Below are 21,719 nucleotides of genomic sequence, written 5' to 3'. Positions count from 1 at the left end.
TTGGATGTTGTTGGTCATTCCTAGTTTATTAGGTGTTAAGAGAATGGTGAAAGAGGGAGAAATTTCCTCAAGAAATTACATGAAAACAGGGGAGGGCATGTGTTGCCCAGTTGGAGAGCGTTTTATCGCTGATAAGGACGCTAAAACGCGTTATGTACGTGAAATAGAGGAAAAGTCTCTGCCCTTGGGCATTTTAACGCGCAAATGGGCGCTAAAACGCTCAAGTGGGCGTTTTAACGTGAAAGTTGAGCGCTAAAACGCGCTGAAGACCTGAAGAAGGAAAAATTCTCTTCCTATGGGCGTTTTAACGCTCAGTTGGGCGCTAAAACGCGCTACCCGAAATCAGCAAAAACGCAGTTTAGTAAGACTTGCATAACTCGAGCTACAGAGCTCGGATTTGAGCGCGGTTTGAACCCACCCGAAGCTAACGAAGAGATCTATAATATAGTAGGAGATGGTAACTATAAAATGTAACGCCCGATCGCTTCAAGAATCAATGACTATCCCCACATACTAATACGAGACTTTTCAGTGTGTTTTTTCCTCACTCGCACATTTTTTGGGAAAACTTTCCAGGAGATCACCCATCCCAGAATTGCTCCAAGTCAAGTACGCTTAACTATGGAGTTCTTCCATTCCGGGCATTACAAGTGGTATCAGAGCAGGGCCTCTCTTCCAGTACGGTGTGGTTCGTCCTACGGTGTGGTTCGAGGACCAACCAGGCGGAAGCTGGTGGGCATGTAACATCCCGAGCGCTGACGAGGGCGGGGAGTGATCGCCGGTGCAAAGAGGCACGGACAAGGAGCGGCTTCTGACAGGCTTCCAGCGGGGGGTTACATGCATGAATGAATCGAATCGACACCCGAAAGAGAGGGATTCCAAAAACTGTGCAGGTATGAGACTGCACAGTTTGGGATAGCTTATAAGAATTAATTGGGACTACCTATACTAACAAGATGTATTTGCTTTTCGATAGCCCGGAACGGAAGAAATTCATAGTTAAGCGTGCTTGACTTGGAGCAATTTTGGGATGGGTGACCTCCTGAGAAGTTTTCCCGGGAAGTGTGCGAGTGGGGAAAAAGCACACTGAAAAGTCTCGTGTTAGTATGTGGGGATAATCATTGATTCTTGAAGCGGTCGGGCGTTATATAAAAGATGTATAAAATTCATACAATAATAAAAGAGATGAAGACATTTAATAATGTGTGGTCTAATAAAATAAGAATATGATGTTAAGCCTAGTTTCATTTATTCTGCAACATTATATGGTTATGATCACGCAATTGATTATTTTAAATTCGGATTCCTTCAACAACAAAAATTTGTCCGAATTTTTAATTGAACCAATGTGATTGTAACTGCGCTTAATATCATAAAGCAATGTTAACATTTTCGGGTGTACAACAGGGTGTTACAGTAAACAGGTTTTCCTAATTCAGTGTCTTAAGAAAACAAAAGATTTTAAGCTATTGGAAAAATATTTTTTAAAAAATCTATAAAATGAGGATATGTAGTACACATTCGAATGACCAACTTGGCCCTCGTATTTAACAGTAGTTGGTTGAACATGGCAGGTTCAACAAAAAAATAAAAATAAAAAGGTATATGGCAGGGAATGCCATCAGCCATGTGCATATGGGTGTGTAAATTCCATGAGATATGGCTTGAGATATGGCTTAATATATGGCATATATTCATGAACACTTTTATAGCTGACTTATTAATGTTTGTTAATACTCTATAGTTGCTAATATAATAAGTTTTCATTTCTTGATAAGCAAGTTGCCATTGCACATACTACGGCATTGCATGTTACTACTATCATTAAAGCAAACGTTTATGCACATATTTTCTTGAATTACATTGCGTGTGGGAGTTGACTTTATAATATATATGAGTACAAGATTTATTTAAAAAAAAATGACTTAACATTATAACACTAGAGATTTTATAACTAAGGGTTCGTGAATTTGATCTCAAACTTAAAAGAATTTTTTTGCAAGAGAAGACTTTAGCTTTGAGCATTTAAAATCAATGTTTTGGAAATCGAACTGAAGATTAAACTAGCAAGACTTTTGGTCATGGTTCAATTATTTCCACCAGTTGAATTTGTAGTTAAATCTTGATTGAACTGAATAATATTTGAACCAAAAACTTAATCATTCTTGTCTGATTCTCAACACATTGTTTAAAATAGTTGATTTTCGACAATAAGTAAGAAGAAGAATCTTTCATCTGGTTGTTAGCCATTAAAATGGAGTATTATTCTGACAAATCTTAAAATAAACTTTATACGACTTATCAGTTATCATTATATATTATTCTTGGTTTACTGCGAAGCAGGCTGCGCAAATTGCATTTGATCGTACCACTTACGTACCACGGAGTACGGACCCTATCACCGACAAAGCATGTTCTTTCACTGTACAATGACACTGATTGAACCATTTGGAGAAAGCCAATTTAAGACGAATATTAATCTGAGTACATTTCAAGACGGTATGTTGATATCAATCTAGCATCCAGCGCTGTATAATTTGGAAGGGTTAAGTTTTATTTGCTGGACCCAACACAAACACACAAAAATAATTGCAAATTAAAAGAAAGAAATGGAAGAAAAAGAGAAACAGAATTTATCAATCTTATTAAAACTGGGCCCAGTGAATGATCTGGTCAAGGTATTAGGTCACTGATTGAATCGTATGACCTGGTAATTATATATAAATTTATAATTTATATTTAAAAAATTATAAATATACTCAAATAGTTAAAAAAAATAATATAAATTCTAAATAATTTAATATAAAAAATAATAAATTATACATTATTGTTCAATAAAGGATCAAACAAACACATAATGCTTGTTATATTGATGTTTCAGGTTCGGTAAATGACATCTTTAACTATTAAATCAAAATTTCTTGTATAGTGCATAATTGAGATAATATTAAGATTGTAGGTACATAACTTATGTAAGTCAATAAGTAACAAATCACTCAAATATATCAATTATGATTATTTTTTTGAAAAACTTTTTTTTTTTGGAAAAGTTTTTTTTTAAAAAAACCCGTGCCAGGTCACTGGTTTTTCACCAAAACCGGACGGGTCGCACCGAGTCGTACCGGATCTGATACTTGAGCGATCCAATATGATAATCGGACTGGTCAGATGACCGGGTTCCGGGTCGATCCGGCCGGTCCGGTCCGATTTTGACAACAATGGAATTTATCATAATTGAACCAATGTGTGCTACTTCTAATAATATTTACTATATTCTTCTTACCACACTTATTATAAGTCATTCAGTTTATAAGAAAAATATAAATAAATTTAAAAAATCCTAAAGTAAAAGTAACTATTCATAAGTTAACAATAGTCGTCCTAAATATGAATTACGAGTCATACTCAATATTATTCAAACCTATCTAACTGCCTTGGCTAATTCTTTATATTATTCACACCTGTCTAACTGCCTTGGCTAATTCTTTGATGCATGGATCTCATAGTAATTCTTTTTATAATAAGAGAACAACTTTTCGGTCAATATCATTTTTTTATTCGATAATTTCAATTTGAGTTAGTTGTTTACATTGGCTAAACATCCCTAACTGCAGATATAAATTCCCCCATAAGAGTCTGTCATTTTGAGCAGCAATTGAAGAAACTCCTTGTTCAAACTCAGACTTATAGATAGTGAGAGATAAGAGGGGATGGAAAAGCTAATTTTCAGTGGTCTAGCATTGCTTGTTGGGTTATTCGCCACAGAACTTAGAGTAGCATCCGCAGTTTGGCAGCGAGCTCATGCAACTTTCTATGGTGGAAGTGATGCCTCAGGAACAATGGGTAACATGCATCCACATTTTGTCTTGTGTTTTTTTCTCCTTATCATTTCTAAAGTCATCAAACTACAATTTTAAATACAAAATAAGAGCTATTCCCATATGATCATATATATGAAACAAGTATCTTGTCTCTTACTTGCAGGGGGCGCGTGTGGCTATGGAAATCTAGACACGGATGGTTATGGAATAAAAACAGCTGCATTGAGTACTGCTTTATTTAATGATGGAAAATCATGCGGTGGTTGCTATCAGATAGTTTGTGACGCAAATCAAGTGCCCCAATGGTGTCTCAAGGGCACTTCCATCACAATTACAGCCACAAATTTCTGTCCCCCAAACTATGCTCTCCCTAGTGATAATGGTGGTTGGTGCAATCCTCCCAGACCACACTTTGACATGTCTCAACCAGCATTTGAGATGATAGCCAAATACAAGGCTGGAATTGTTCCAATTTTTTACAGGAAGTATGTTATGTCCTCATTCTGTGTGTTTTCCTTTTATTTACCACAAGTGAAAATTGTTTAAAATTGTTATTATGGTCATGGATATAGCTAGCTAACTAATGTTGTTCAAAAATTTGGGCTGCATCTATGCAGAGTTGGGTGCAAAAGAACTGGAGGCATCAGATTTACTATCAATGGGAAAAACTATTTTGAATTAGTGCTTATAAGCAACGTAGGTGGAGCAGGGGATATCTCCGGAGTTTGGATCAAAGGGTCCAATATGAATAACTGGGAAACCATGTCAAGGAATTGGGGATCTAACTGGCAAAGCTTAAGCTATCTCAATGGTCAGAGCTTGTCCTTCAGAGTGCAACTCAGCAGTGGAAAAATTCACACTGCTTATAATGTGGCATCGACCAGTTGGACATTTGGGCAGTCTTTCATCAGCAAGGTTCAGTTCTGAACGGAAGAATACATATAATTATTATTCAATAATCTTCCACTTCATCCTTTTATAGTTGTATCCATTTACTCATTTGTTTGTCCTTTATTTTTTTCTGTTGGTCTCCAGCTAATATATTTGTCAAAGGTAAATAGTATATATTTGTATGCCTTCCAAGGCATCGTGGCTCAGCAATTTTAGCATTTTGCCATGAAGCCCACCAAATTGGGATTTTTTTTTTTAATCCTTTTGTGTAAAATAAACTTCGGCAAATGGGTAATGATCCATTCTATTCTATATACCTTTTAGCATTTTTTTTTTATCTTTTCTTTTAGACAATGAAGGCTACTCATTCAGTTCAAACACGCCTTAAAAGCTTGTAGTTCAGATGCACTGGTAAAAACATCCAGAATATCAAACTTTTATAACTGTTTCTACCCGACACATGGTCAGTAAGTTAACATTGATTCGCGAGGCAAAGTAATCAATGGTCTAATGGTTAATGTGGAAGAAAACAGAAAACCAATGAGTAAGCCATTTTGAACTACTGACGGAGGGTTCCTAAAGATGCAAAAGCTTTCAATGGAAAATTAAATATTTTGGTCAGTACAAAACATGCAGATCGCCTAACAAGGCACCTAACCCATTTAGGACCTTCACCATTACCAGAAGTTCATAAGCATATGATGCTCACAGCAAGTCATTGGTGACCAACCAAAGATGCGCTAACTATCACAATTCTTTGTTGCCTCTTAACAGAGGCCACTGCAAAGTCAGACACGATGCTGGCAGTGGCTAAATTAATACATTTTTGTTACTTCTTAAAAGTTTTGTCTAAATAAAAATAATAAGAACCCACAAAAAATAAAGCATGATTGCAGCTGTACGATCTTCTGCTGATATTTGAGCAAAGAAGGAATAGACGCAGATCAATGGCATGCCATTCAACTGGAGTTGGACTTCTACCAATCCTTGATGTACTCTTGTAAAACATGCCACTAATATCACATACGTGTTATCTTCGCATTACCCGGTGACGTTCTCGTTTCCTGAAGCGCTCTAACATGAATTGATCTGTTGCAGCCTGCCTCTGTACTGCTCCAGCTGCATCAGTGCCGGATTCATTTTGTTTTGAACCAGAACTATCATCCTGTAGACTTCTATCTTTGTACAACTCAGGATGTTCTGCAAATTAGTCACTTCTCTGGTCAGTAATTGGAATGAATTAAAACAAGAGTACAAGAAATCAACAGACATCTATCTATAAAAGGAAAATGCCGCAAGATGAATTCATTGATAACTAAATCAATGTTGACAATGACACAGCAATCTAATAACAAACAAGGAAACATACATATGTACTCTAAAATGAAAGAACCAATGAAATGCAACCTCTTCTAAGTTTTTCAGCATAATCCCTGCCACGCTGGAAATAATCAGCGCTATAACTTGATGGAATGCTGAATTCTGATTTTGTCCGACCCATAAGCCTCTTTTCCTGTAGAAGCTTTTTTGCAGCCTCTGTTTCTTCAATATTTTTTAACTTATATCTGCAAAGATGAAATCAAACCCCTAAGGACACATCACCCATTTTTATTCCACAAGAAACAAATTCATAAACTAACATTAAAGAAGCACCGCCAAGTACTAGCAACATAGAAGGAATAGAAAATAAACTATTACAGTTAAAAAGCGATGAACCAAGGACAAGATGAATCATCTGGATTATAAAAATCATTGGAAAAAAGAACTTTCAGCTGAAAAGCCAAAATCCTTAAAATCTGGTTGTTTGTTTCCAACTATAGGCACTATCATACAGATCAATTTATCACCCATAGGCAATGTTTAAGTTGAAAGAAAAATGCAAAAAAATTGCAAGAAATTTTATACTTCTTCAACAAATAATTCAAACTACAAACACAGCCCATCGCAACAGATATGAGAAAACATACTCGATTGGAAGCTGAACCTCAGCAATACCAGTAGTCCACTGAGTAGAGCTTTCTTCTGAATTTCGCCTTTTTACCTGACAGGACAAAATATTATGAAACAAGAGAAGAAGGGGAAAAAAGTAGATTAAGCTCACAAAAGACAATGGATATCACAAGAGTAAGATGAAGCTCCAATATCAGAAACTAACTAACTGGAAAAAAAAACATGATTCATATCTGCAATAGTATCAGCTGCAACAACAAACTGCGGACATTGCAAAACAAAGGGAAGCTAGCAACTCACTTTAAGATGCTCAGGGATTTTATATAGTTCATCTTCAGCACGTTTCAACTCATTCTCAACTTGATCAGCTGCATCAATTTTCCTGCCCCTCTTCTTTGCTAATTCGTGCTCAATATACTGGACCCTGTTCAAGTAACAAAGTTACACTAAGATCAACAAGTACCTTCAAATTCAATAACCACAGCACAAACAAACACAACATACACACGCACATATTGGGGTCTTCAACCATAACAGCGGTCTCTTGAGCAAAGGTGTCCTGAAGAACAAGCTCGTCCTTATCACCGCCATCGCCGTCGTTCTTTTCGGTGGCTTTAGCAGCTAAACCGCCGCTAATTCCACTCTGCGCTGGCAAACTAGGGTTTGCTGGAAGCCCTGATTTCCTTTCTCTCTGCTTCTGGAGGAGTTTAATCTCTTCCAATGCCATTCTGTTCGGTCAATTATCATCAGCATAATTGGATCAGTAAACGAAACCCTAACATAAATTTCCCAAATCAAAACGGGAAAAAAAAGAAAGAATTAATTTATTTTTGTGTGGTCTTCAAATAAAAGACAAAAACTCGAAAAGAGAAACCTTCTTTCTCGTTCGTCATCGGATTCATTGTTGTTTTCAGATTGCACTAGTTGATCTTGTTCTGTTGGAGCACTTCTCTTTCTGTAGTTCTTCTTTCGCTGTTGTTTCGAATCTTCCATGTTCCTGTTCTTAGCGGCAACGCATCATGAGCGAATGCCAGTGCGATGCGGAGGTTAAAACGTACCGTTTTCACCGTTCATTATTAGCAGCACAACAGTTATCACCCAAAATTTCGAACCAAGTAAAAATAATTATAATATTAATTTTAGGGTTTATCATTTTTCATCCATGTGAAATAAAGTTATCTCCATCAATGAAGAGCATTTTATAAATTTTATTTATTTTTTGTTATAGGAATTTTATTAAAAACATCATTTATTAATTTTCTCCATCTCAAAATTACATAATTTTAGGGTTAACGAAGATAAATTTATTTTTGTTGATGAAGAAACGATAAATCTTTAATTTAAAGAAATTAATATTTTTATTGTAAGTCAAACATAAAAAAAAAAGATGATGTGATATTTTTTTCTATATGTCATAAAATAATGGGCATATGTACTAAAAATTTATTCCTCACGTAGAGATATAAAGTGAGTGGAGCCAATAAAAAGAAAAGAAAATGTGAAGCATATCTTTAGTAATATATAAATACTCATTTATTAAAAATTATAAAAAATAAGATCAAGTGACAATAATCATAAAAGGATTTAAATCAACTAAAATTATTTATAGCAAACCATTTTAAAAAATGAATTTTATATTGATTTGGTATATTATTATTTTTTTTTGAAATGTAGGTATAATGTTACATGATATAGAAACATCTTCATCCAGAGTCATCGATACAAGTGTTTTTTTTTTTTTAAAACACCATGAGCCCACCTCAAGTTATATATGCAGAAAACAAGACAAATGTAAACCCATGTAAACCAGATTTGGTATATTTAAAAAAGAGTTTTATTAATCTCATGTTAAAAGAAGATAAGTTATCTCATGTCATACAAGCAAATTTGTGAGCTCCACCACATGAAAAATAAAAAGAAAAGAAAAAAGTGGCACAGTTATCGAAGGGTGTGTAAGAGAGAAAATTATCACATGTAACATAAGAGTAATTTTTCCCTTTAAAAAAAATTAAAATAAGATTCCGACTTGAATAATGAATAGTCAAGTAATGAACGTACTTCCCTACTCACCAGCGTCTAAGGCAACTCTTCGACTTACATCTTGCTGCACTCCCACTTCATGTAGCTAGTCTTATTGTGGAATCCAATATATGATGTGATATGATTAATAAAGTAATAATTGCGTTTCATCTTTATATTAAAATCTTTAGAAAAAAAAATATTTCTAATGTTTTTTTTTTTTTTTAAGTTACACTGATGAGCTGAATGCTTCTTTTAATTTTATTTTTATTTTTCTTTATACTATGCTCTTTTTTATTTATTGGGCCTAGTATATATAATGAAATCCATTTCCAACCAAATAATAATTTGAGAGCCACCAATTTTAAGATGTCTGCATCTTACCAAACTGATTTAACAACCAACCAACATGAAAGAGATAGTGAGGTGGGTAAGGTCCAATCTTTGTTCAGCGTTCTCAAAAACAAGAAATGAAACCATACCCACATAAAAATTGACAGCTTCTTCCTTTATAGCACTTGCCTTATACTTAACACGTAGGTACCAAATCAATGAGTAAAATACACCACGTTAAGTGATAAAATGATCATAACCCTTCAAGAATTATTGGGAATAATAGGGGGAAAGCAGGTTTATAAGACCAAGTCTTCCTCTCTGGAATATCATTATTTAGCTAAACTTAATTAACCCTTCTTAGGAGCAAGCTTGGTCTTGATTTTGTCAACCTCTTTAGTATCAATCTGGAAGGCCTGGGCAAGAACATTATCAGGCACAGTTGGTGTTGAGGTAAACAGAGCTGCAGCAATAGACAAGGTCCCAGGGAGTTGACTATTGAAGGCAGAAATCACAGAAGAAGGCTCATCCCCATTGTTCTTCTGAAAATGCACCAAACCTTTTGGAAACACAAAGATATCACCTTTCTTTATGGACTTGGAGATGAACTTGTTGGCTGTGGTGATAAAACCCACGTCTAATTGACCTTCCAAAACAAACACAATCTCTGTGGAACGAGGGTGTGTGTGAGGTGGGTTGAGTCCACCAGCTTTGAAGTCTATCCTTGAGAAAGATACCCCCAATGTGTTAAGCCCTGCAATTTTTTCAACATTGGCTGCAGTAACCAGAGATCCCACTGTGTTGTTGATAACTCCTGGCTTGGCTAGACCATTAAAGAAGAAATCAGCTGCTGTCACATTTGACTCGGCTTTGCATGCAAACCCATTCACCTTCACACCTGCACGTATATATATAACACACCATGCACATTACTTACACATTTCATAAACACAATTTTATGAATTATATAAACAAATTATGTGAAGAGAGAGAAATCAAATTGGTAAATGGTAATTAATGTGTATTACCTGAAGATGGCAGAGCTACACAAAGGTCTTGAAGTGTGTCAGGATCAGAGGCGAAGGCAAAGGAGATGGAACAGCAGAAGATGACTAAAATTGCCAAAATGTTTGTTGGGGACATGGTTTGGAAGATAGCTGTATCAATTGCAAGAGAAAGGAATTAGAATGATGGATGAAAATAGAGAAGTTTATTATATATATATAGTTAGGAGAAGAGAGAGAAGCTTGAGTTGGATGGTGAGAAATGTGGCTAGCTGTTCTTTATATATGCATAATCTATGAACAGGCAAAGATGTGATGGTAAAGCATTTGTGAAGTCCTTCAACTTAAATTCAAAGCAATTGAGTAAAAAGGCCTTATAGAAATTATCTATAATTTTTAAGTCTTGACTATGAATGAAAAATATTCATGTGAATAGTTATCAACGTATGGCTAGATTAGTTTGTTGCTTGCTGGGAAAATGCAAACATTGACTGTGCAATCAACAGGGGGTTTGGTGAGAGATATTGATATGGGCAGATCAAATACATGATTCATACAGAAACTCAAGAGCTGACCAACTTCTATCTTATTTTTTTTTAATTTCTTTTATTTTTCTTCCACCAAAAACTTTTTATTTTTTCTGTTTAATTTTTTTTTTTAAAGGTAAAATATATTCTCATGTTGTTGGAGAGTGTTTTTCTCTCCTACACATACATCGATTTTCGTATTGCTTCTTTTTCTTTTTTTATAAGTGGGTGGGTTCTACACATGATTGTCTTTATAGCATTAAAGGACTTATCTCCTATTGCATAAAATTAATAAAACCCTTTTTTAAATGGCCAAAATTATTTTTTAAAATTGAACATGATTATATTTATAAATTTTTTATTTATAACTCTTATAAATTATATTATGTATTTCGGAGAATACAAACAGTTAAGTGTGTATTTCAAAGAATACAAACACTCGAGTTGAGTGTCTAATTGTCTATCCCAAAATACATAATATAATTTATAATCAAAAAGTTTTTAATATAATCTATCCCTTTATAATTATCACAATTGTTTCTAAAGATTGGCACAACACCAAATCCGAAAACAACCTTGGGGAATAGATTGGCACCTTTAGATGTGACACCCACCGCTTCAGTTCTACGGATGCTTTCAATGTTATGCCTTTAGATTGAATAATTAGATCGATATAAAGGAATGTTCCATTCTTACAGCAGCGAGGATTTATTTTTTTTTTATTTTTTTGCGTAAAGTTAAGATGAAAAAAAAAATATGTCACATTATCATTTTAAAAAGTCACATAATTTTATATTTCTATAATAACTAAAAATTTAATTAATTATCGTTTTCTTCATAGTCTTCTTATTCAACATTTTATATTATAAAAATCCACCATTCTTGGTGTTACCGTTTTCTACAAAGTTTCCTTCGACGTTCAGTAGACGGTTTCCATCAGGCATCAACCATGAGATATTCTTGCTCCTTCCAGAAGTCAATTCCTGCAAAGACTTTCTTTTTTCTTGTGAAACATGGAGCTACCCGTTTAGATTGTTGGGCTTAAATACTCATTTATTTACCTTTTTTATGCAGTATTTCTGTTAAAGTTTCAATTTTAGTTAAAAAGTTTATTTTTTCGTAGTGTAAAATTTTAACACTATTATTCATTTATTTATTGGCGCTTTATTTAATAAATTTAACTATATATAATTATGTGAGATATATAAGTAATTCAATGATCCCCGCACTGATCCTTTAGCCATCACTGATCCCCCGCACTCCGGATTAGTCTCATAGCCGACTCAAAGAGTCGAAGCTCGTGGGGATACCGGAGGGAGCCAACTCGCCTCAAAGAGGTAATTAGGGTTGGGTAACTCTAAAAAAAAAAAAAAAAAAAGTAATTCAATTATATGATAACTCTTTATTAAATTAAAATAAAAATCTTATACACATCAAAAAATTTAATTTTGATGGTCAAACTTGTGGGGTGAAATAGTAGTCATGTATGCCAATGTAGACTGAGAATTAAGATAGGTTATATTTATAAAAAAATTATTTATAAATTTTTACAAACTACTCTATGTACGACGGATAGTACATGTTTAAGTAATATGTACTACCCGTAATATATAGCGTAGTTTATAAACAAAAAAAATTGTAAATATAACCATATTTGTTATAAATACATATATATTTGGGGAGTTTTAATGTATGAAGGATGACCGCTGTTTGGTTGATTTGGTGTTTAGCAGGGTTAAATTTGGGATTTCTTCATCTTTTGCGGACTCGGTTTCGTAAATTATAATACCAACATTGAGTTTTGTATTAGAAGTAACTTTGTTCATCCAAATGGTATATATTATTTTGCGTGTGGGTGTCTCATTTATTTCCCTTGGTTCCTTCATTTCCGGTTGGGAAACATATGTCTCTGTTGTGCTATAGTTTTTTTATCTTAAGTTTGATGATTTCAAATTTTGTGATCTATAAATTGTGTATGCATTATGTTTTATGTGCTCATCTTCCTCGCATACTCATCCGTACAGTGCTTATATTTGCTATGGTTCATTGTTATTTTTCTGATTATGGCTGCTTTATTTGATCCTGTGAGCGGCATTTTGCCTTTAAAGAAATGAAACTTGGGCCTCTGGAAGAAGCACGCCCAAATTATGAGCAATATATGAAATCTATGAGTCCATTGCCATAATAAGCCTTCGTGAACCGAAAATAGGGCTTACCCATTTTTTGCATATGGGAAAAAGAAAAAGAAAAAAAAGACCAAATATTTAAAATTTATTTCGAGAAATAAAAAAAAATAAAAAAAATTTGTTTGATAAAACCTATTTTGCCAAAAAAAAAAAAATTCAAAATGTAACTTTTTTAATTTTTTAGAATCAAATTTAGAAAATATATCTAAATTATTTTTATTTTATATTTTGACTAGTTAAAGCAAAAAACTTAACCAGATAAAATTTAGCAGTTTCAGAATTTATGTTCGACAATAAAAATTTGGCTAAATTTATTAAGTGCTTCAAAATTAGATGCTTATAATCATGTAAAGTTTTAGAAGAAAAAACAAAAGGCAATGTGCAAAGTTCGCCACCTTTAAGTGATTGTCATGCCTTCCTTTTTTCGAACATTAAATGATAAAAAGTAAATAAAAACCTCCTGGATCAATTAATGCTCAATTCAAATGCCCTATCCAACTATGGTTAAAGTAAAATAATATGCAAACTTGTTACTGCATTTGATAACTGAATTTCCTATAAATTTATCGGTTAGGGATAGGAGAGAAAAATAGTTTCCACTTCAAATATTTCAAAGACTAATATTGATTTCCAAAATCATTTTACTCCTAGCTCAAAATTGTTTCATTATCAAGGCAACATGCAAATATGAAGGCACCTCCAAAAATTAAATACAAAAGAACTATCCTGATGATCTCCAAATCCTTCCCTCCAAAGAAACCACCATAACAGATACATCATCGTGATATTTACGTCGATCTCCTTGAGGAATATCAAGCAAATCATGAAAGTCCATTCCTGCAAAAAAAAAAAAAAAAAAAGGTTTATAATAAATATATAAATGAGAAGATCTCAAATATTTAATTTATCAACCATTCATATATAGGGGCAGATTATATTTACAAACTTTTTTGTTTACAAACTCTTACAGACTACACTAAGTATGACCGGTCATACTTTAATCATGCAGTGTACGTCCTGTCATGTCGTACTTAGTGTAATTTGCAAAAAATGTTTGTAAACGGATCTTATCCCTCATATATATTGTGTTTAAAGGGAGAAAAAACAGAGAGAGAGAATTGTAGTGGACAATAAATATCATGTGCAATTCAGGACTTTGTAACAGATATGACAAGGATCTTCGTTTCTTTAAAGAGCTTTCATGATTCAGAATTAATCTAAGTATCAGATGCGATTAAGGTTTGTAAAAACAAAATTTGTGGATTGTCAGAAACATTCAACATCGCTGACCATACATTGTAGCATACTTTATGGAGGAGGATGAAAGAATGTGTGTGTAACAAATAACAATTCAAACGTATCGCTCTTTCATCAAATTGTAGTAGAACCACCTCAGTAAAAAATGGAACTCCAATAAGAAAGATGTTTGGGTTCGAAGAACTTAATTAAGAACTTAAAATGGAAGCCAAGTTGAGGGAGAGTTTACGTGTAAATAAACTCTCAGATGCAAGTGTTAACCCCTACAATAATATGTAAGGGACTATGAAGGTGAGGCAACTGACCATTCTTTTTAGCAGCACAGAATAGAAGCTCCGCAATAAGGTATTGTGCAGGATCACCTTCGGGGACATTTTCCATGAACCATGTGACATGGGCAACTACCTCTTCATTGCTGAAGTATTGGTAAAGCCCATCAGAGGAAAGTACCAAGAAACGATCACTCGAGGAAAGGCGGTGATGAAGAACAGAAGGTGTGCAACTTAGGTAAGGAGCAGAGCCCACATAATCAACTCGAAACACCTCCAGTAGAGCTTCATTAAAAGATGGCTAAACCAAAACAAAAAAAGGTTAGAAAAGGTTTGAATGATTCCATATAAGGCAGATTAAAAAAAAACAAAACAGTGCAAAATGTTATTGGTGTCATCATCAAAAAGTTGGTAAAAGGTATATGAGTAGCTTGAGGCCATTTAATTCACAACGTAAACATAAATAAATATATTCTTTTCATATTCAAGTCTTCACAATTAATCATCAGCCAAATGAATCTTCAGAACTACCAATAATGGACAATTAGAAAATGTACTTGATGCAATGCAGTAATATAAAAACATGCTGCATTCGACAGTCCTTGAAGCTTTACCTGCCACAAAAGTAATAGTACTACCAAAATCCAACCTGCTGATCCAATGTTCCACCCTTTCCTCAACTCTCTTTTCCTTTAAACTAGATTAGACCTCAATAGTTAAAATGCGATTAATCCTGTATTGACTATTTCATCCATTATTACCCAACTGCACCTTTATCTAACTTAAAAAAATTGGAAGTTAAATCAGAGAGACAGATATATGGAAACCATCTAAAAGCATCATCATAGGTATCCATTGTTGCTAGAGAACCACGACCAAAAGGGACATAGACAAGATTATCCATATAAACAGTTTGGATCCCCTATTGTCAGCTCGGAGATAACTTATTAGCCACCTACCAAGGTAAAGTGCTAAGAAATCAATACTATTAGTGGGCATAATATTGTGGCCCCAGATTCCAAGGGTGTTGAAAAAACAAATTTATGTCCTGTTGTCCACAACCACATAATATAGTAAGTTTATCACCAACTCCCGACCTTTGACTACTCCTCCCATTTGATATAGTTTGGCTATCACGCGCATGAACCCCAGCCCAGTGAGGTCTCCAATTCAAGGTGTATTTCTACCATTTTAAGTGTACAAAATCTTGAAAGATAGTCTTCAAAATAATATGTGAAAAATGTTTCATAAAAAGGAATACATGAATTGAGAGGCCAAACATAATTCTACTGGATTCAGCAAGTATAATTCAGCCTAAAAGACAAAGTAGAAGGACGTAAAACAAAAAGCATGCTGATTCCAAGCACCTGACAGTTAATATATTGCAATTTCAAAGCCAACTGACGTTGTCAGCTACTAAGTCAAGGATGAAAGTGAGACAATGGTACCTACAACTATTAGAGGCCTAGCTGAGGGCTCTGGGCAGCCTGCCCCGCGTGCACGCACACACAATTATAATGTATATACCTTTTTACCTAATTTTTTCATATGTTACGGGAAAATGGATAAATATGGAAACAAGTAGAATCCCTACTTATAAACTAAACACAAAAGGACTGCAACAAACCAAATTTCAGATAGGTCAAAGTCACAAGATCTACTGACCCTCTTCAAGAACCCAGCACCAAATGCTCTGGTGACTTTTAAATGTCCTTTCACTCGATCATTTAATATGGCTTGATTATCATCCGGGTGTTCTGCTCTTATTCTAAAAACTTCCTGCAGAAAAGAGGCAAAATTGAAAAATATTCGGTGAAACACTTTATTAAATGCTATGAACTTTTCTTTCTAGTACATATTTCATATTTTAAATAAGTATAATGATATTTGATTGGAATTCTTGTTAGTAAATGCAAGAGTGCACAGGATATCAGGGAAATCCTCATGCAAAATGAACTACAAAACAAACCTGGTCTGATCTAGAGAACTGTACATAGACATGAATTTCCACATTTTGATTCATATTTTATTAAAAGCCAGCGGAGAAAGAAAATCCACTGTATAAGCAAATGATCAAGAGATCAACAACTGTCTGGTGCACAAGTGGATTATTTGTGTGAATGCAAAATGACACATTATTGTTGATGATACTCATCAATTCACTTATACAGTTTATTATGTAGAACATTTTTGTTGACAGAAAAGTACACAATTTGATTAGCATATAAGATTTATGTCATAGTAAATATGCTAGTTATAAATCAATATCATTCCAACATACATATGCAGGCACAGAGAAATAGAACACAATACAATAATTCACATCAGCCTAGCGGGTGAAATTTTAGAACTAGAACATTTGACCATAATTTATAAAGATCTCCGAACAAGCATCACAAACTATTTGATTCACCAATACACAAAGAAGGAAGGAAACACACCTCTTCAATACCTGTGCTGTGATCAGTGGAAAGCTGAAGAGCCCTCATTCTTAATCTGCACATGGATATCTCACGGTTTTTATTCATCTTGTTGACATGACTGTTATGCATGTGAATTGGGGACTCCTCCGAAATCCTATCCAGCTCCATGCGTACTAATGACTCTCTAGATCGATTTCTATGCCTCACATCATCCTTGACAAAACTTGGATTAGGATGACGATCATTTGGTCTTTCTTGAGCCACAATCACTCGACTATCTCCAAGGTTCATGACATAAACATCTTGATCCTTCATCAGCATCACTAAAACACATGATCCCATTAAAGCAAGCTCTGGATTTTTGTCCAGATTATGCTCCACCATTTCCAAGTATGCCTCTTCTGTTCTTTCAAGAGCTCGAGCCATTGCTCTTAAAACAGCGTTATGATCTACTCCAGACTTGCATTTTCTAATTGGTCCTGAGGCTTCCAATATTTTCTCATCAACACAACTTCCCTCCCTATGCCAATCATAACTCCAAGGAAAAAGTTTCTTACACAAGGACTTTGGCTTCCTGTACATTTTTCTGATTTTTGTACTGATAAATGACTTTCTCGAATTCTGCCTTTGTCCCAAAACAGAAAAAGCAGCTTCAGGTTCCTGATTGGTTGAATCAAACCCAGTGCCCACATTTTCTCCTGATGTAGTGGGACCTTCTTCCTGATGTTTAGAACCATCTTCTTTTGCATTAGATGAGCAAGGTCTCATATACCTATCTAGTGTTGATTCCCTACAAACCGAAGAATCTTTACATTGTTCTGAGACTGACCAAAAACCATGTTCATCCCAAGATTCCATCTGGAGTAACTCATAAAGCCGCACACTTTTTCTACCTTTTCCAGTCAATTGTCCAAGTTGACCGGAAGCTGGAAGAGTACACGAGATACTGGGACTTCCACAATTAGGTAACAGGTGTTCAACATTAATCTTAGCTTCAGCATTTTCCTCAACTATCTCCCTGGCAGTTGATTGATCCTTGATCATCACTGAACCAGAAGAAGCTTCTAAACATTCTTGATTTGAATTAGCATGAGTATCAGACATTTCCCCCCTACTGCATTCTGGAGCAACCACAGCTTTTACAGTTTCAGGGACTTCAGGTTTAAATGGATCTATAGGATTATCTTCATAATCCCAAAGTAAACCTTCCAATTCCTTGTCTACAAATCTATAAAGATGGCTCATCAGAAAATCAGGTGCATCTGGTCCACTAAAACCATCATATATCCCAATAAACAACCACCCTTGTTCTTCAGAAAGCACAACATGAACCCTATCTTCACCAGCCTTACCATGAGCCCACTGCAAATTGTGTGTATGCTTATACTCCGCTTCAGATGGTCCAACTTCAATACAGTTCCTTGAGACTTCAGGTCGAAACTTTGCATCTTTGGAATGCCAGGCTAGTTGAGTCACTGGGTGAAAGAATAACCTTTGCATCCAACTGCTACCCATAGAATGCTTAGAGAAGGTCCGAGAGAAAGTGTTCTTCATTGGTCCACTTACACTTCTCATGAGATGTTGGAGGCCTGGCCTTCGACGACCACGTGCAAGTGGTGCCGAAAAATTGGATTTGTCAGTGGCATCAAGAGGACCTGACATAACTCCCTTCTCTATTGGCCCAGACATGAAACCACCACCCCTATCCAATGGACCTGAGGCAAAACCTCTCTCCAGGGGGCCAGACATGAAACCATTCAAAGGTCCAGAACCACGTGGAACAGGCTGCAAAGGGATTGCAGCAAAAGAAGCAGTTCCCTCAAATGAAGCAGCAGGTTCCAGGACATCACTAGCAAACAATGCACTCTGGTTACAAATCCTTGCAGTTGAAACATTGGCACTAACAGAAGCCCCTGAAATCGTCTTGAATGTGGTTTCTGGAAAATTCTTACTCGGCTTGTGTATGCCAGAAGAATCTTCCATACTATCATGCCTAAAGGATCCACTCAAGGTTTCAGAATCCAGGGTACTGGAATCAACTGTAAACCTCTCAGAGTTTGATGGGCTAATGGCAGGAGATTCAAAAATAGATGGCCTCACATAACAGAAGGAATGGCCTAACCCTTCATCTAATGGCTCTAAAAACTCCAAATCAACTCCACTTTTGCCATTGAATGGCACCAAACAGCCAACAACACGAGAAGTGCCGTTACCCATTATTGCATACAATACAACCCCAGACCCCTAAGATGCTATTATATAGTTCCCGTACCTGAGCACCCTCAACAAATAAAGATACAAACAACAAAACCAACTCCCTGAAAACCCAACAAACCCCACAACCACCCCATGATTACTAAGCTGACCATGCATCATCATCAAATTCCCAGCCCCAAAGTGATGCAACCCATATGCTGTTTCCACCAAAACTAACATAAAATGAAGCCAAAAAAACACTCTTTGGCTCAAAGGGTGCAAATCAACGAAATCCTCCCGAGAGTGAGTGTTTCAAACAGTGCCAAAAGACAAAAGAAAAAAACCACAACTTCGTACAAACGTGACGGTTTAACCTTGTGAGTAAACGAGGGTGGATCGAGCACACTCGCAAACAGATCTAATAGCGCCAGAAACAAAAACAGAAACCCATTTCACAATTTATATATAATATTTTTCTTCTTCTTCTTAGTGGAATCTGAGAAATAAACGTAGGAGGGAACCATGCCCAAATTGATTCGAGCCATGAGATTGAATCATTCGAGCACAGCCACTCCTACCTTGAGTGTGATAAAGTATATATAACTAAGAATAGGTGAGAAATGGAGGAGTGAGGAGTGTGTTTGTTGGGTTGGAATAAAGAGGAGAGCAAAGCTTGAAGCAAAAGGGAAAATGTGGTTTTTTGGTTGCAATATTTAAAAATGAAACCAAATAAAAAATAAAATAAAAAATAAAAATATAGAGATTTGGTTTGATGATGAAGAATCAATATTGAGTTCATCAAGGAGGGTCTCTTTCTTGGGGTTTTCAAATGGTTTGGGAGGGTAAAAACTTTAAAATAAAATTAAAAAAAAGGGAGAAAAATATAAAATGGAAATGGTTAAAATAATTAGTTTGAAAAAGTAGAGACTGTTGTACATGGGTTTGGTCATTTTCTTCTTTGTTTATGTAATTTTCATTGTGAATGATTGGCGTGTGTTTTGGACTTTTGGTGCTGTAGAAGTCAATAAATAAACCCTTATCCCATCATCACTCTCATCAATGGAGTTGGATGGGCGGGATGCCGTGGGGCACCACACCTCGCTAATTTCTTTGCCTCATTTTTACCCATTTTGAAGCATAAAGATAATCTCTCAATCCACTTTGACAGAATACCAAAATAGCTTCCAAATTATGGTTATCAAGAAAGGAATCAAAAGGCACAAATGAAAAGAAAATGTCATCATACTCCTTTATTATTAGTGTTCCTTGCGGCTTAATATATATACGTATATAAATAAAGTTACGTAGCAATCAATTAGTATTACTATCAATATTATTATCTTGTTTTCAAAAAAAAAAAAATATTATTATCTATTAATTTCACTGTTAGATTGATTATATTGATCAAACGGTTATATTTATTTTCATCTTTGTAAGGTTATGATTCTCCATATTTAATGTTTTATATTTATTTTCACCTTTGTATAGTTATAATTCTCTATATTTAATATTTTCACATTAAATATGAAAAATCATAACTATAGAAAAATGAAAATAAATATAATCATTGAAATAACATAATCAATCTAACGGTGAAATTAATTGGTAGTAATATTTGTAGTAACACTAATTAATTGTTACAATATCCTATCCCTAGATATTAGTGTTTTTTATGTTGTAAAACATAATTTTATTTTTTATACACATATAAATATGTTGAACCCATATTTTCTTTCTTTTTCTTTTTTTACATGACCTTATATGGATTTTATATATTTTTATGTATATATTATCTGTTATAACATGACAAATATTAATCATGTAAATAAATAAGTTGGCAATGTATTTCTCATTACTTGCCTTCTGTTCCGTGCTTGATTAGACTTTGCCGCGGTAATAAAATAATAATATCTCACGTGAATTTGTTTCCATTCTTACTGACTATATATATATATATATATATATATATATATATATATATATATATATATATATATATATATATATATATATATATATATATATGGGAAAAATGTGTATCATTTTAAAAGATGTAAAGTTGTGTCATTTTAAGTGAGAGAAAGAGATAGATAAAAGAGGAGAGAGAGAGTGGACACAAAAATATAAAGGTGTGGGTTTCACCTTTTTGTGAGAGTGAAAGGATATAAGTTGTGTCATTTAAAAGGATAAACATTTTTTCCTATAAATATATATATATATATAGGAAAAAATGTTTATCCTTTTAAATGACACACTTTTTTTTTGTAAGCTTAAATGACACACTTTACATTCTTTCACTCTCACTAAGAGGCGGGATTCACATTTTTAAAACTTTTTTTCTTTCACTCTCTCTCCCATGATTTATCTCTTTTTCTTACTTAAAATGACACAACTTTATATCCTTTAGAATGATACACAATTTTCTCATATATATATATATATATATATATATATATATATATAAAAGAAAAATTATTTATCATTTAAATGATATAATTTTATGTTATTTTAAATGAAACAATGTCGTTTTGATATATAATTAATAATTTTTTATATTATTTGTTCCCCCGCACTCCGGATTAGTCTCATAGCCGGCTCAAAGAGTCGAAGCTCGTGGGGATAACGGAGGGAGCCAACTCGTCTCAAAGAGATAATTAGGGTTGGGTAACTCCAAAAAAATTAATATTCTCTCTCCTCCACTTTGTGTCTCTTCCTAATTATTTAGAGATAAAGAATGTAAAAAATTATCAATTATGCACCAAAATAACGTCGTTTCATCTAAAATGATACAAAATTATATCCTTTAAAAGGATAAATATTTTTTCGATATATATATATATATA

At 34.3% G+C, this 21,719-nt stretch overlaps 4 protein-coding genes across 6 annotated transcripts; 1 reads left to right on the top strand and 3 right to left on the bottom strand.

The window, feature by feature from the left end:
- The first annotated feature begins 3,710 nt into the window (after positions 1-3,710).
- On the top strand, positions 3,711-4,748 carry LOC133298745 (putative expansin-A17). The gene is made up of 3 exons (XM_061498075.1): positions 3,711-3,843; positions 3,985-4,306; positions 4,439-4,748. Exons 1-3 carry the CDS (start codon positions 3,711-3,713, stop codon positions 4,746-4,748), a joined length of 765 nt encoding a protein of 254 aa, XP_061354059.1.
- A 522-nt stretch (positions 4,749-5,270) lies between these two features.
- LOC133298736 (protein COP1 SUPPRESSOR 2) lies at positions 5,271-7,723 on the bottom strand. The gene is made up of 6 exons (XM_061498061.1): positions 7,537-7,723; positions 7,175-7,390; positions 6,963-7,086; positions 6,680-6,753; positions 6,120-6,277; positions 5,271-5,912 (listed from the first exon to the last, which is right to left on the bottom strand). The coding sequence occupies exons 1-6, from the start codon at positions 7,653-7,655 to the stop codon at positions 5,743-5,745; spliced, it is 861 nt and encodes a 286-aa protein (XP_061354045.1). The 5' UTR covers positions 7,656-7,723; the 3' UTR covers positions 5,271-5,742.
- A 1,445-nt stretch (positions 7,724-9,168) lies between these two features.
- On the bottom strand, positions 9,169-10,178 carry LOC133298734 (germin-like protein subfamily 2 member 4). Of its 2 annotated transcripts, none has more exons than XM_061498059.1 (2): positions 10,040-10,178; positions 9,169-9,918 (listed from the first exon to the last, which is right to left on the bottom strand). In XM_061498059.1, the coding sequence occupies exons 1-2, from the start codon at positions 10,155-10,157 to the stop codon at positions 9,365-9,367; spliced, it is 672 nt and encodes a 223-aa protein (XP_061354043.1). In that variant the 5' UTR covers positions 10,158-10,178; the 3' UTR covers positions 9,169-9,364. The 2 variants fall into 2 exon arrangements, with proteins under 2 accessions (XP_061354043.1, XP_061354042.1); XM_061498058.1 differs by having other exon boundaries at positions 9,169-9,912; positions 10,043-10,178.
- Positions 10,179-13,331: 3,153 nt separating this feature from the next.
- LOC133298726 (protein phosphatase 2C 32-like) lies at positions 13,332-19,506 on the bottom strand. Of its 2 annotated transcripts, XM_061498047.1 has the most exons (4): positions 16,699-19,506; positions 15,923-16,036; positions 14,294-14,558; positions 13,332-13,568 (listed from the first exon to the last, which is right to left on the bottom strand). In XM_061498047.1, exons 1-4 carry the CDS (start codon positions 18,895-18,897, stop codon positions 13,453-13,455), a joined length of 2,694 nt encoding a protein of 897 aa, XP_061354031.1. In that variant the 5' UTR covers positions 18,898-19,506; the 3' UTR covers positions 13,332-13,452. The 2 variants fall into 2 exon arrangements, 1 of the variants encoding a protein (XP_061354031.1); XR_009749852.1 differs by lacking the exon at positions 13,332-13,568 and having other exon boundaries at positions 14,532-14,558; positions 16,710-19,506.
- Positions 19,507-21,719: the final 2,213 nt, after the last annotated feature.

The sequence above is a fragment of the Gastrolobium bilobum genome, unplaced genomic scaffold, assembly GCF_033153095.1.
Source record: "Gastrolobium bilobum isolate Gb01-03AN ecotype WA unplaced genomic scaffold, APGP_CSIRO_Gbil_v1 utg5478, whole genome shotgun sequence".
Taxonomy (NCBI): Eukaryota; Viridiplantae; Streptophyta; class Magnoliopsida; order Fabales; family Fabaceae; genus Gastrolobium; species Gastrolobium bilobum.
Note: the sequence above shows the minus strand (reverse complement) of the source record. Positions and strands in the feature narration are given on the sequence as shown.